We start from the raw sequence: 13,886 nt of genomic DNA, 5'->3' as shown, positions 1-13,886 counted from the left end.
TACCAAATGGTATTTAAAAATGATCAGTGTTATAAACCCCATTAAAGGCAAATAAATGAGTCCAGTAGCATTTTCATTGTAAAACCCTCTGAAGCAACAATCCCCTTCAAGCTGAAATTTAGTGTACAAGGACTTTGTCTGATAGTTTTTTCTTACTTTTTTTAAAAAATTGTGGAGCCATTTTTAAATAGAGGGCAACCAAAGATTAACTATACCACTGCTGTATTTAAACAGAATCCAATCTGATTTAAGATCAAATACAGGCAGAAATTCAAACAAGACCTAAAAAAGTACAAGATTCAGATTCAGAGCCACAAAAGCTACGGAGTTCAGTTACACATCAAACCACACAACATCCTAGGATGCTGGTCCCTAAACAACCAGAAGTAACTTCATTTCTTTGTGCCTAAAATACGAAAGTTTGATCCAAAGCTGCAATTTTCTTTTCCTGCATCTGTTTCAGGAAACTATAACCTTTTTGCTTTAATATACTATTTGTGTTTTGGAAACTCCAAGAGACTCTGGCATTAGGATTTGAATTCTCCTCACTGTAAGAAATTGTGTTTTTTGCTTCCCCTTGCCACCACATCACACCCTGAAAAGCCCACTTTAATGCAGTATTCATGTGCATTCTGCCTCAAGGAACTCAAAGGGAAAATAGAAAAGGAGTACTTGCATCCGATGAAGTGAGCTGTAGCTCACGAAACCTTATGCTCAAATAAATTTGTTAGTCTCTAAGGTGCCACAAGTACTCCTTTTCTTTTTGCGAATACAGACTAACACGGCTGCTAGTCTGAAAAGGGAAAATAAAACACCTGAATTCAAAGTTTGGGACTGCAAGCAAAACCCTACCCAACAGTTATGCCTAACCAGAACAACTTTTCAATACCTCATGTCAGAGTGATCAGAATCATTGAAAGTCTGCAAATGGAAGTGTATAAGCCATTTCAGGAGAGTAAAGCAAGCGTTTCAGACAAAAGCTCATAGCATCAACCCAAAGTTTGTTGGTGAAAATGTCAAAAACTCAGTGGTAGATGTACACATCACCTCATCTACCAGGGTTTTTTTTTGGGGGGGGGGAGGAATTGTCACATATTTGATATAATTAATTTGCAAGGGGCAAGATGTCAAGTAAATGTTATAAAAGACCATTTATTGCTATAGCCCCAATCTGAAAAGAATGCATCTTGGGGTGCTCATTCTTCATGCAAATTCTTACACTGTATTAATTTGGATATATCCCACATTCCCTGATCAGAGTGCAGATTCTATACCAAGCACCACACAGCTCTTCCTCAAAAGAAAGCCGTCCATTTTCCTCAGAACAGTGATCTGAAAGTTTACTGAGGGCCTGATCCAAAGCCCACTGAAGTCAATAGAAAGACTCTGACTTCAAAATGGGCTTTGGATCAGTGCCACAATCAAGAGCACTAAAGCTACTAAGCCATCTGATTCAAAGAGGTTGCAACCCAGTTTCTATCCTGTTTTTATTCTGAATTTGACATCTGGAGAACTTTACTGCTTTAACATTAAACTGATTGATATATTAAAGTTTTGTTACTAATTGGTCACTAAAATATTTTGAAATAAAATGTTAAAGGTTTACAAATGATTGAGAGTGCTTTTCACCAACATGAGCTAGGGAGACATTTCAGCTCATTCACCATTCTGAAAGCGACTAACAATAACTTTTTAAACTTCCCCCTTTAATTATCTGAGTAAATCTACCAGATTTAAAAATACACAATGCAAATCCTCTACATTAGTTTTACCTAGTGACTACTGGTCCAAGTTATAAACAACATGAGGGGCCTTGGACATTAATAGTTAATAATGGCCCCAATATACCAAACTAAATGCCTAGCTTAACAACAACTCAATCATTTTGTTAATCAACTTATTGCTTAGTACATTCCCCAGTCAAGGACGTGCCACCTATATATAGCATAGGCTTTGTAAAACTAGACTGATTCAAAATAATACTCAGTCTAAGAAAATATAAGCTTCAGACAGGAATTTCATTTGTACAGTTTTAACAGGCTTTGAAATATAGCAGTTTTCAAATATATAAGTATTACCGAAGAGGCAATTTTCTGAGCACTATGGGCCCTAGTACAAGTTGAAATTAGAGGTGAATGAGCCTATTTTAGCATGCTAACATTGTGGACCACCAGAAGAAAGCACAATGAAGCAACCATTAACTATTATGCCAGAAAGGATGCATTTTCTACCTAGAATAAAAAAAAGCAGTCCGCAGGGATGTGCTGGCTGCTGTTTCCCAGAGCTCCCATTGGCCGGAAACGGCGAACCGCGGCCACAGGGAGCTGTGCCTCCAGATGGTCAACACAAACAAGTCTCGCGGCCTGTCAGCGGATTATCCTGATGGGCCGAGTGCCGAAGGTTTCCGACCCCCATCTATAGTCACTATACATTTTAGAAATTCTTCTATAGGAGAATCACCATGGCTCACTCTAGTTCATGCTTCCCAAGCAACACCGACTGAGACTTGTAATTAATCTGGTCCTGATGTCCAGCATCCTATTGGAAAAATCCTAAATGCAGGAAGAGAGGTAATATAGGTATAGTTTTGCACCGGTGCTGTGGAAAAGGACAGGAGGACAAAAGAGAAAAACTTCCCTTGCCATTCTACCTCACACAAGCAGTGGTGAATCCCCTGTACTACTGCTGCTCCTGCACATACTATTTTACAACAGGAGAAGTGGAGAGAATCTAACTAGTGCCACATCAATTCCACATCTCCGCTGATGCAAATGTAGCTGAGATAACTACACAACTGGCTGAGTTACCCACTACAATTCCTCCATCTAAAAATGGTAGCTGTTCAGAATTCTTGGAAAAAATGAAAGTGCCAACATTTTCTTTAAAAAAAATCCTACAACAAAAGCATATCTGAAGAGTTTTTTGTATATGACAAAGTAAAGACTTCAAAATACACAAAGATTCAGAGACATTTGTAATTTTGTGCTGCGATTCATATAACAACCTAATATCAGGAAACATGTTTAAGGAAGAAATATCTGATCATGCCCATGGACATGTTGCTTACCATTTAGCAAATAAGAAGGTTCCCGTGTATAAAATAATTATGATTTACGTCTTGCTTGTCGGATTCATGTATCCAAATTCAGTGGGATCACGATGTTTTGCATGTCACTGAATACAACCATATGCAGAGACAGATGTATTTTACTTCAACCTGCTGCTACAGTTTTGGTAAAGCCTGAGAAGCCAAATCCTTGGAGACCCATATAAGTAGTTTAAGCTGACAGGTAAACAAATCAGCAAAATTACTTAGTTTGTCAGATAACAAATCTAAATGACTTTGGGCTCAATCTCCACAGAGGGGCACTGGTTAATGTGCAGAGAAAGATTAAAGTACGATCATTACATCAATAGAGCATGCACTGGAAGATCATCCCACTGAATAATGAAAGCAAGTCATGGAGGAGAGACTAGAGACAACCCACCAGAAGGGAGAATGGGGGGGGAGAAAAGAGACTTGCAATGGATATACTTACAAGTCCCATTAAATCCATTGGCAGAGAAAAACCGCTGTACGCTTTGGACACAGCAATCCATAGCAAAGAGTAAGGATTCTTCCAATAATATACTTAATCTTTCCCCCCGCACCCAACCCACACACATTAGTAGGGAAAAAAAATTTCTACACAGGTTTTAATGAAGAATTGATTAAGGATCTGAATTGATGGCTCCTTTTAGGTAGAGTTAAAGATTCATTTTGAAAGAGATCATTTAACAAGAGACCATCTCAACCACATCTACTTAAAATTAACTAGGTTTTGTTGGAATCTAGCATCTAAAATTCCTGAATTCAGCAGCAAGGTTTCCTCCTGAAATTTCAGACATCCGTAGGTTAGTTGTCATTTACTTTTAAGTAGTACACACCCCCTTCTGATCTCAGTTATCTACACTGTACCATGCCCAGGACTCAATTTTTACTTGTAGTTTGCATAATATATATGCCTAGGGACCTCTTGAGTTTATATATTACATGCACACAATTTCCATAGACCTTTAACTTATGGAGTATATAGTTTTTATTTAAAAAATTTGTAGAACATTGCAATTTTACATACGCAATTCAGTGTGTAGGAAAAAAAGATAAATAGTTGTAGGTATCATAAGATTAGGAATGGAATGCAAGGTTGTGAAGTCTGCAGGATCATTGATTTTTGAATCAACCACCATAGAAATATCAACTTACTGTTAGTCTCAAAAATCTTATTCTAACCACAACGTTCTTGACAGTCCACTTAACTAGAAATTTCAGTTCCCTCAATTATTTACTGTTGATTAAAATACAATATGTATTACATTTTCTACCTGTCCAACCCCCAAATTAAGGGTTCTGTTTCTCTTAACAATTGACACCATTAACACTTCAAAAATCAAAAACGGGGAGAGAGAAAAACTAGAACTGGGTCTCACCCAAAAAGGTAATAAATCTAGTTTTTAAATAATTTCTACAATTTAAATATACAAAACGATTTCAGGTCTTAGTTTTTGGGGGTTTTTTTTTAAAATGAGTTCTCTAATTTTTCAGGTACCAGAACAAGCAGTTTTAGTGAAAAATATATTTAAGTTATAAAAATAAAGATTTCCAAGTGAATTCTTGACAACTGCCTACAGCTTCGTTGCTGATGGACAGTATTGTATAGTAAAGGGCGTGGAAGATGTGTGACTTTGTGATAGTGCACAGGAACATGAGTCAAGAGACCCAGGTTCTATTCCTGGCTCTGTCGCTTACCTGTTACATGGTCATGAACAAGTCACTTCACCTCACCTTTCTCTGCTCCCTCTCTCTACCCCTTGCATATCTTGTCTACTGAGACTGTAAGCTCTTTGAAGGACTGTAACTTACTACAAGTCTGTACAATGTCTAGCACAGTCTCAGTTGCACAACTGTAATACAAGTAAAAATAGTTTTATTTGCTATAATACAAAAACTTTGTAAGTTATCTATTAAAGAGGCAGCAAATGAAATAAGGTGAACTGCGATAGACTCATCCAAGTTTCAGAGAGAAAGAGCACATGTAAAATTGAATGGGAGGGGGAACTCAGGATTAAGATCTGATTACTGTGCAAGAAAGGGGGCAGGAGTCAGACCTGAAAGGAGAGAAGGCTAGAAAAAAAAAAAGTGAGATCAAACAAATGGAGAGAAACTCCAAGGAGCCTGAAAACTGGGAAGAGACTTTGTATCGATTTCTGAAATAGACAGAGAGCCAGGTTAAAATTTGAGGTGATGTGTTTCTAATGAAGAAACAACCTTCCACATTTTAAAGTCAATGAAAATTAAATCTTCTATACAAAGAATTACAGTAATCTAGATGACAGAAGATGAGAATATGAATCATTTTTATAAGAGGAGCAAGTCCTGAAGGTTTTCAATATGAGAAATGTATACACCTTGGATACGAGGTTGCAGAAGAATTAAGGGTCAAGATGAGAACAAATTAAGATTTATAAAAAATGGATACCAAGTGGAAGGCAGATCAAGGGAGTGTACATTTGGCTCTAAGGGCTGCTGTTAATCAATAGAATCTGGATAGAATAGAATGGATATGCCTAGCCAAAGGACACTATATTCCATACTACAAATATACGTACAGATCTCTGCTACCACAAATCTGTATATTAACAGTTATCTTAGGAAATGATAGAGGAGTTTAATATTTTACAACTAACTTACATTTCAAACAATATTTTTGTATCCAACAACCAAAAGATATGTATAGTCTACTACAATGTTATAACATTTATCAAGGAATACAAAGTTCAGGATATCCTCTCCAATATACAACACCATTTAACACACCTGATTAATGGAAGGAAATCTTGCCCAAAATGAACTTAAAAAAATATTTGGTATTTCTGAAGACTATTTGGGATGCTAAATTTACATAAAGCACTTGTCAAGCATTTCATTACAGCATTAATGAAAATGGAAGACTTACTCCAAAGCCTAGACTACACCGAGAAAGGTTTGCTGGGTATACATATACCAGCAGCATCTGAGTGAAAGCTGCATCCACCCTTTTTTAGCCATGTTTCTGCTAATATAGCTTATACCAGGTCCCCAAACAAAATACGCTACATCAGCAAAAGCACTTTTATGATCATGTCTACACGAAGGCTTTCGCCAGGACATAAATGTCATAAAAAAAACCCTTAACTGATATTGCTTATAATAGCAGAAGTTTCTAGCATAGACCTGGCCCAAGTGTTCAGATTCAGCATTCTTTGCAGAACTCAACTTAGGGCTTCGCATGTAGAAACAGGTATCAGTCCTCCTTCCCACCAATTTTTGTCAACTGTTCACAATGAAGCGGTACCAGTACTTTTGTAACTACTGAGAAAATCTAAGATGTTCAGCTCCTAATGTCAAGAGTTTTTAAAGGATGCATTAAGAATTACAAGGGATGACAAAACAAGATGTAAAGTTTAACCATTAATTTACTAGAAGAAAAACCATTCACAATATCAAGATTTTTTTTATACTCCTCAGCATCCAGGAGGAACAACAGTATTTTAGTGTTAGCAAATGATACGAACCTGTAGTTAAACACTTGAGCTGGCTTGTAATACAGTATTCCCTTCCTGCTTCTTCTTCCCCCAGACAAGGAATTTAGCCTTTATTAGAATTTATTTTTCCATTTATATAAAACATTTTTAAACTGTAAAAGCTCTTAAGTTATACCACATTCCTTGGCTTCAGAGTAAACACTGCTTTCAAAACAGGAGAGAAACAACAGCCAAGGCTTCTTAGAAAGAGATCCAGCAGTGCGACACAGTGGGCAAGAAGCTACTGGATGAGCAGAGAAGTGAGGTTTACTAGTGCAACCCTATGTGAACACCTCTTGAATTCTCCCAATGCATTTTGTGTTCTGAAACAGAATCCCAATACCTTCCTTTTTTGTGTGCATTCTGAAAACAAACTAAATAGTCTTGGTACATAACAAAAAAACACAATTGGGGATGAATTATAGACCAAGTCTTGGCTTCTGTATGATGAAAATATTTGACATCTGCTAGTTTCAGCTCTAGCAACTCAACTAGACTCACCAATGCTCTTAGGTCTCCAATCTGCCAAATCCATATTTTAAATTAACACTGAACCAAATAAGCCAACAGTGAGAAATATACAAAAAGAATCCCCTTCATGCTTGCAAGCAAAGCGAAATGGCCCCAACAATTTAGAAATTTCTGATGCCTCACTTTATGAGCACTATCAAGTTCACAAGCCAAAATTTAGATTACTGCAAAAAAAAAAAATGTAATGTTTCTAGTAAATAATTACGCTAAGTTCAAAAGCATGATGCAACCACTATCCTAGGAGTGGGGCAACAACCCATTCTATAGCTGTGACCTACCTCACCACACTACATAACACATCACTAATTCAAAGTTACTTAGGGAAAAGAAAGGGAAAAAGCCTTACGATTAGTAAAAACTGGAATTGTGGTGTTTATGGAAACAGGTTATTGACATGAGACAAAAAACAGTCAAGCAATGGAAGTGAAGGAATATAACCCGCAAATGACTGGTTTTGACTTAAAGAAACACTGTAATATTCAACTTTACAAGATACATGCGCTTCTGAGATGAAGGCATAATTATGTCCAGGTAACAAACATAGTACTGTGCTTCAAAGCCCACAATGTTAATATGTTAGTTAACATGAGAACCCAGGGTAAAGAAGTCTTCATCAATAACTATTGAGTGTAATTTCATATGAAAAATTGACACTATCCAAAGCCTTTGCATTACCTGTTGAAGTTTGAGTTTATACAAGTCTTATGAAGAAAGTACATTCTGTTTTTTCCACTATTATGTCACATCTGAATTCCTAAGAAATTGTTAAAATATCCATAGTAAGTGTTTGACCATACCTATACAACGATTCCTCAACTATTAAATCACTCAGTGCTCCTGATTAAAATGCTTACATTTCATTAAATATATTGAGTACCTGCACTTGTTAAATAGAAAAGCTCCTTGTAGCCTGGCGCAACTGATGTTTTTATACTTTCAATCAGATGTATAAAAAGTTTCCACCTGTCCAGCTATTCTAAACAGCATTGTGATCCACACACACACACAAAAAGCCTGAAGTCAAACTTGGAACTTTCCACACAATGAAGGGGGGGGGGGGAATGATATGATTTTGAACTAAAACAATTCCCTGTTGAATGATCAACTTGACGGGGAAAGGAAATACGTGAAGACTACTGAATTCCAGTACTTGCTTTCTAAGTAATGCTAAAAATCAACCACTGGGTCTGACAGGAGAAAAGTTCCTTTTCCTCCACCCCATCTCCCTCTTCAATTAGAGACTGGACCTGTTGATTTTGGGACAGAAATGTATCACCCCTCTTTCACAGTCTCCTTAACACTGCCTATGCCTTAATGTGCTCTAAAAGTTCTCAGCAAACTTCTTTTTTAAATTATACACCAATTAAAATTTCATTATTCCAGAGCAAAGAAAAGATCAGCAAAAACACTTTTTAATTAAGGTGATTCCAGTTTAACCAGTGCACAACTGAAAGCCAGACATTTAAACATCTTGTTTGCTGTCTGATGGCCACCCATTTTTTACTTATTTTTCTGGCACGTCAAACAATTACAATGAACAAGAAAACTGGTGCCTACAAGGAACAACCTTAACTATCCAATGTATGGCAGGAGGAGACAGAGTTGGGGAGTCCCCAAAGTTTTCCTTTGGCTAAGATCTAAAAGCAAGTTTTGAGAAACAACTAGGGGCAGGCTGCTCAGTACTCTCAAAGCAAAATGATACCAAATACTTACCTGCTTCTTAATAAGAGGTAGTGAAAAGAAGAACAACTTATTATTGTTAATTTCCAGTACAACCAGTTTACATTTGCTGGGGATTGGGACACCCAAAATTTACACCCTCTAGCTTGATTTCAAAGCAACTATGGATTGTTCCTCCCTACAAAACCACTGTTAAAAATCTTTGCAGGATTGCAAAGAACAAGCCCCGTTCATCTTCACAACCCAACATACATACATGGGAATTTCAGACATTTTGGCCTCACAGCAAAGAAATGGGAGATGCAAAATGAACTGCGCTCCATATTGATTCTTAATGCAAATAAGATGAAACGCTATGTGTTTGCATGGAGATAAAAAAATCTTTAAAAGCCCTACAAATCACTAAAATCTGCAGTCTAGGTCTTTAAAAACTAAGACTAAGCTAAATTTCTAACAAAAAACAGAACCATTCTTCCTCAGAGAAAGATCGAGTGAGAAACGGTGAAGGGAAAAGGTAAAAAAAAAATAAACAGAATAACCAGAATGCAAACAAGGGATAAAATGAGGAATGGAAGAGAATTCGTTACCTTATTCTGAAAAAAACTGATGTAAAGTCCTTACATATAAGCCAACAAACATTAAGAGACAGATGTGTGTATATACACACACATGCACACAGTTAAGAGTGATGAAGAGAATGCTTGTGTGCAGTATTTTATGCCTATATATCTATATATCTTAATCTGATTAAAGAACTTGATATAATTACTACAACGAAAAGAATAAAAATGGTAGAATTGTTAGTCTTTCTGCAAATGGCCATATGCATAAGAAACCAAACAGCTTTCCTCTCAATCACGTCCAACAAATAAAAGGCAAGAGCAATTAAATACCCTCCGAGGAGATTAATACACATAGGTGCAGAGGAAAAAGGGGTGCAAATGGAAAGACAGGAAAGGGGAGGGAAGAAGCAGAGCTGGAGAAAAAAAGAGGGGGAAAAGAAGGGGAGAGAAAGGGTTCTAGGTGTACAGCTGGGATATGGGGGGGTCTGGGCCCCTGAGACTGACCTGTGCCGTCGCTTGCGGACACGGAGAGCGCCGGTGAGGAGAGTTTAGGCCGCTTGGCTGAAGGCGGGCCCGGCTCCACCACATTCTCGGCCATTTTTAATTCTTTTTAGACAAACACAACGAGCAGAGAGACGGGGGATCCCCAAAATCTTCGCCTTCCTCTCGGGCCCCCGACTCAGCTGAAGACTAAGGAGAGCGAGCGACGGATCTGGAGGACGCGGGGGGCCAAGTTCCCCTTTTTCTGCCCCTCGGGTTCGGTCTCCGGTAGGGTGGCACCGGCTGAGCGGGGGGGAAGGTGGGGAGTAGGGTGGGGAAGAGGCCTTTTCCCCCGGGCCACGGGGACGGGAAGAACACGGAAAGCGCCCCCGCCAGAAAAAAAAAAAAAAAAAAGAGAAGAGACTGGTGGGTTTTTAGTCAAATTAATCCCGGCTGTTGTGCTGCTGGTGCTTCCTCATCTCTGCCACCATCATCTTCATCCTCCGGGGGGTCTCCTCCTCCTGCTGCCGCCTCACCGCCGCCATCAGCTTCTTCCTCCTCGGCGTCGTTCTCCTCCTCCTCATCGCCACAAGGAGGCGGGCGAAGGAGGGGAGAGGAGGAGGAAAAAGGAGAGAGAGAAAAAAAATCACCCTCCTCTAGCAGCTCCTTCCACCACCCTGCAAATAAAAAAAAAAACACCCACCGCCCGCGAAGGGGCTGGAGGGGAGGAAGACAGCGCGTGTGCGGGGTCCCCAGCTCCCCCTGCTTCTTCCTCGCCAGGCACTAATGGCTGCAGAGAGGGGAGCTGGAAGGATGAGGAGGGTGAGGATAAGTCCCAGGAGTCTCCGCTTCACATCTTGTTGTGCGGGGAAGGAGAAGGGATTGTTGTCCTGATGGAGGCAACGCCGATCTCGAGATGGGGGTGCAGGGGCGGGTTTCCGCGCCCCCTCCGCTCTCTCGCTCAGCCCGAGGAGCCGGGTGCCCCCCAGAGCAAGCAGAGGGACCGATCCCAAAGCAGGAGGAGGAGGAAGAAGCAGCCGGCCCCTCCCCCCCCCCTTCTCTCGCGCTACCTTTCCCCTCCCGAGTGGCTGAGGATGGTTATTAGCGCTGGGTTTGGGCAGGGCGGGGGGTGTTGGGCTCCTCTCTTCCCCCCACCCCCTGCGCTCGGCGATGGTCACTCTCCGCCTCTCCCACCACCGCTCAGGCGCTGCTAGGACGCCCTCTCGCCTCCGCCATAGGGGGCGGGGGCCCCAACGGGGGTCCAGACGCCTCCCAAAATACCGGCCCAAGAGGGGGAAATCTCCCCCTTATGGATAAAATAGACCGCGGGGGGGGGGTCTGGTCTCCTCTGCTCTGCTCGGGGCGGGGCGGGACGGGGCTTGGAGCGAGGAGGCCGAGCGCGCAGGCTCCCTACTGCCCCTGCCCTGGCTCTCGGCGGCTGGCTGCGGGGCTGGTGTGATGTATGTGGGGGATGAGTCTCGGACTCTCTCTTCTCTCCCCGTTCCCCGCCCGGGCCCCTGGGTCTCTCTGCGCTGCCTGCCCCCTGGCTCGCCCCGTCCGGCTCGGTCTCTCTCGCCCTCCCTCAGTCGCTCACACACAAACAAAATGGCGGCTGTTGTTTCTTCACTCTCCCGAGTCCTCACAGGGAAGCGAGCAGCGGCCGGAAATGAGCCAAGAGAAAAAAGAGGCGGGGCTGGGGGAGGAGGCGGAGCCATGCGGAGCTCGCACTCACAATGGAACGCGGGGGGTGTGGGGGGGGAATCGGGGGCGGGGCCATCGGAAGTCACGAGACCAAGCCGACCACTTAGCGTGCGTTGCTCATCGTTCCCTTCCGCAAACTCCTTCACCTCCGCCCCTTAAAGGGGAAGGAGGACGAGGGGAGAAAACCATTTCTCTTCCCTCCCCACCCACACCGCGTATTATTAGTCGGCCGAAATATGCAGCGCGGTGGTTGCTTGGGACAGGCCTGTTGCAATCCTACAGCTGAGGCGGGGGGGGGGGGAGGACGCAACCTGGAGCAGGCAGCTCCTCTGCTGCACAGCGGGGCGGGGGCACGACAGCCCGCGGTGCGGCTCTCCCTGCACGGCATACACTGCGTAGACAAAGGCCCCACAGCTAAGCCCCTGGATTTGGGAGGGGAAGGTTTCTCAGGTGGAAGCCGAGCAGTGCTTGGCCCATTTTCTATGTAGGTTCCTACACAGACAGCTGGGTATACGTATGATGAGCTGTCTGCACCTATATGTATATTACATCATTGTGCTACTTATGGTTGATAAATCATCGTGCAGGCGTGCGATGCAAAGCTGTGTCTAACCAGCCTGGCAAAATTCCACCTTCCTGCTTGCTTGGGAGAAGCAATTTTATTTATTTGAAATACAGGCATGGACACTATTTTTTCTCCCCCATTATCATCAATCATCATCGGCAAGCACAGCTGCATAGATTTTGTACTGGGACTGATATGCTTTTGTGACAATTTTGCAAGGTTGGTTTCTCACAAACACACAAATTCTGATCTCACCTACACTATTGTACAATGTTATTTACTATGTATCAACATTGGGCTTTGCTCTGCCCTAAGTATAAAGACACTGCCCCATCCAGCAGTTTCAATATATGGCCACTATCCTGCATCTTGTTCCATGTGGGCAGACCCCTACACCTGTGCACAGACCTAGTGACTTGGGCTCTGCGCGCACCCAGAGGGCTCCAGGCATGCAGAACAAATTGTAGGCGGTAGGCCTAAAAGACAGGCAAGAATGTATACAGGGATTCAAAATCTGGTGATAACTCAGAAAAGGGAGTTGTTTGGTTAAATAAAAACAAGAGTGACCAGCAAGTGTGAAAAATCGGGACGGGGGTGAGGGGGTAATAGGAGCCTATATAAGAAAAAAGACCCAGAAATCAGGACTGTTCCTATAAAATCGGGACATATGGTCACCCTAAGTGTCTTCTTTCTTGCCACTTCCCTGTTCAGGGTCAGCAAGTTTTATTGCCTTCTTCCAAAACTCATGACCTGGCTGTCACACAAATTAGTATTTTGATGGTTTGCTGATATCTGGTTCATGTACCATATCTTTGTCCTCGCCCTTGGTCATCTTCCGTCCAAGATCAGCTCAAGGGCCATTCTATCAATATACCTCTCAGGTCTTTGCTGGACATGTCCATACCACTGTAGCATAGCCTCCATCAGCTTGTCTTCAGTTGGAAAAACTCTCAGTAGGCCCTTTACAACCTCAGTTCATTTCCTCTCAAGGAATGTCCAGTCATCTCACCATCTCAACATCTTCATTTCCATAATGGAGAGCATACTGATTTCTTTTTCTTGTGGCTGGCCAAGACTCTGTTCTGTACATTAGTATGGGTTGAACTACAGTTTTACACACTACCTTTTAACTTTATTGGTATCTTTTTATCACAGAGAACTGAGGTCAGCTCCCACCATTTGTACCAAGCAGCTTTGATATGATGCCAGGCATCATGTAGGCGGGAACCATTGTCAGAAACCATTGCTCCTAGGTATTGAAATTATTTCACTCTTCTAAGCTGTCTGCCTACAATATCCTTTGTGGTGGGTCCTCCTCCCTCTGTTGCCAAAGCTTCAGTCTCACCAAAGTTCTCTGTAAGTCCCACCTGTTCAAAACTGTGTTGCACTTGTTCAAAGTTGGTTTCCAGTGTCTCACAATCTTCTGCACATATCACTAAGTCATCAGAAAACACCATATTCCAAGATGACTCCCTTCATATATTCTCAGTTATCAGATCCATGATCCACAAACCAAAAAAAGGCTCCAATGCTGACTCCTGATGCAGGCCATTTACAGGAAATGCTTGCTGTAGCCTCATATGGTTTGGACTGTGGTAGTCATTCCATCATACATGACCAGATAAAAACAGACATATCCTTCTGGCACACACTTCCGTTGCAAATTCCACCAAATTAATTATCTTGGTACATGATCATATGCCTTCTCCAAGTCCACAAAGACAATACCCTGTTGCCACCTCTTTTTTCTCTGAGCTTCTCCT

General features: G+C 41.8%; 1 protein-coding gene across 7 annotated transcripts in view; it reads right to left on the bottom strand.

The window, feature by feature from the left end:
* Positions 1-11,520, bottom strand: part of LOC119849916 (histone acetyltransferase p300) — a 132,260-nt gene extending 120,740 nt beyond the window's left edge. For all 7 annotated transcript variants that reach the window (XM_038387311.2, XM_038387314.2, XM_038387313.2 and 4 more), the window contains exon 1: positions 9,882-11,520. In XM_038387311.2, coding sequence (XP_038243239.1) covers positions 9,882-9,975 — 94 coding nt within the window. In that variant the 5' untranslated portion in view covers positions 9,976-11,520. The remainder of the gene's footprint in view (positions 1-9,881) is intronic.
* Positions 11,521-13,886: the final 2,366 nt, after the last annotated feature.

Source organism: Dermochelys coriacea, chromosome 1 (genome assembly GCF_009764565.3).
Source record: "Dermochelys coriacea isolate rDerCor1 chromosome 1, rDerCor1.pri.v4, whole genome shotgun sequence".
NCBI classification, from domain to species: Eukaryota; Metazoa; Chordata; order Testudines; family Dermochelyidae; genus Dermochelys; species Dermochelys coriacea.
This window is presented reverse-complemented; position numbering and strand designations above follow the sequence as displayed.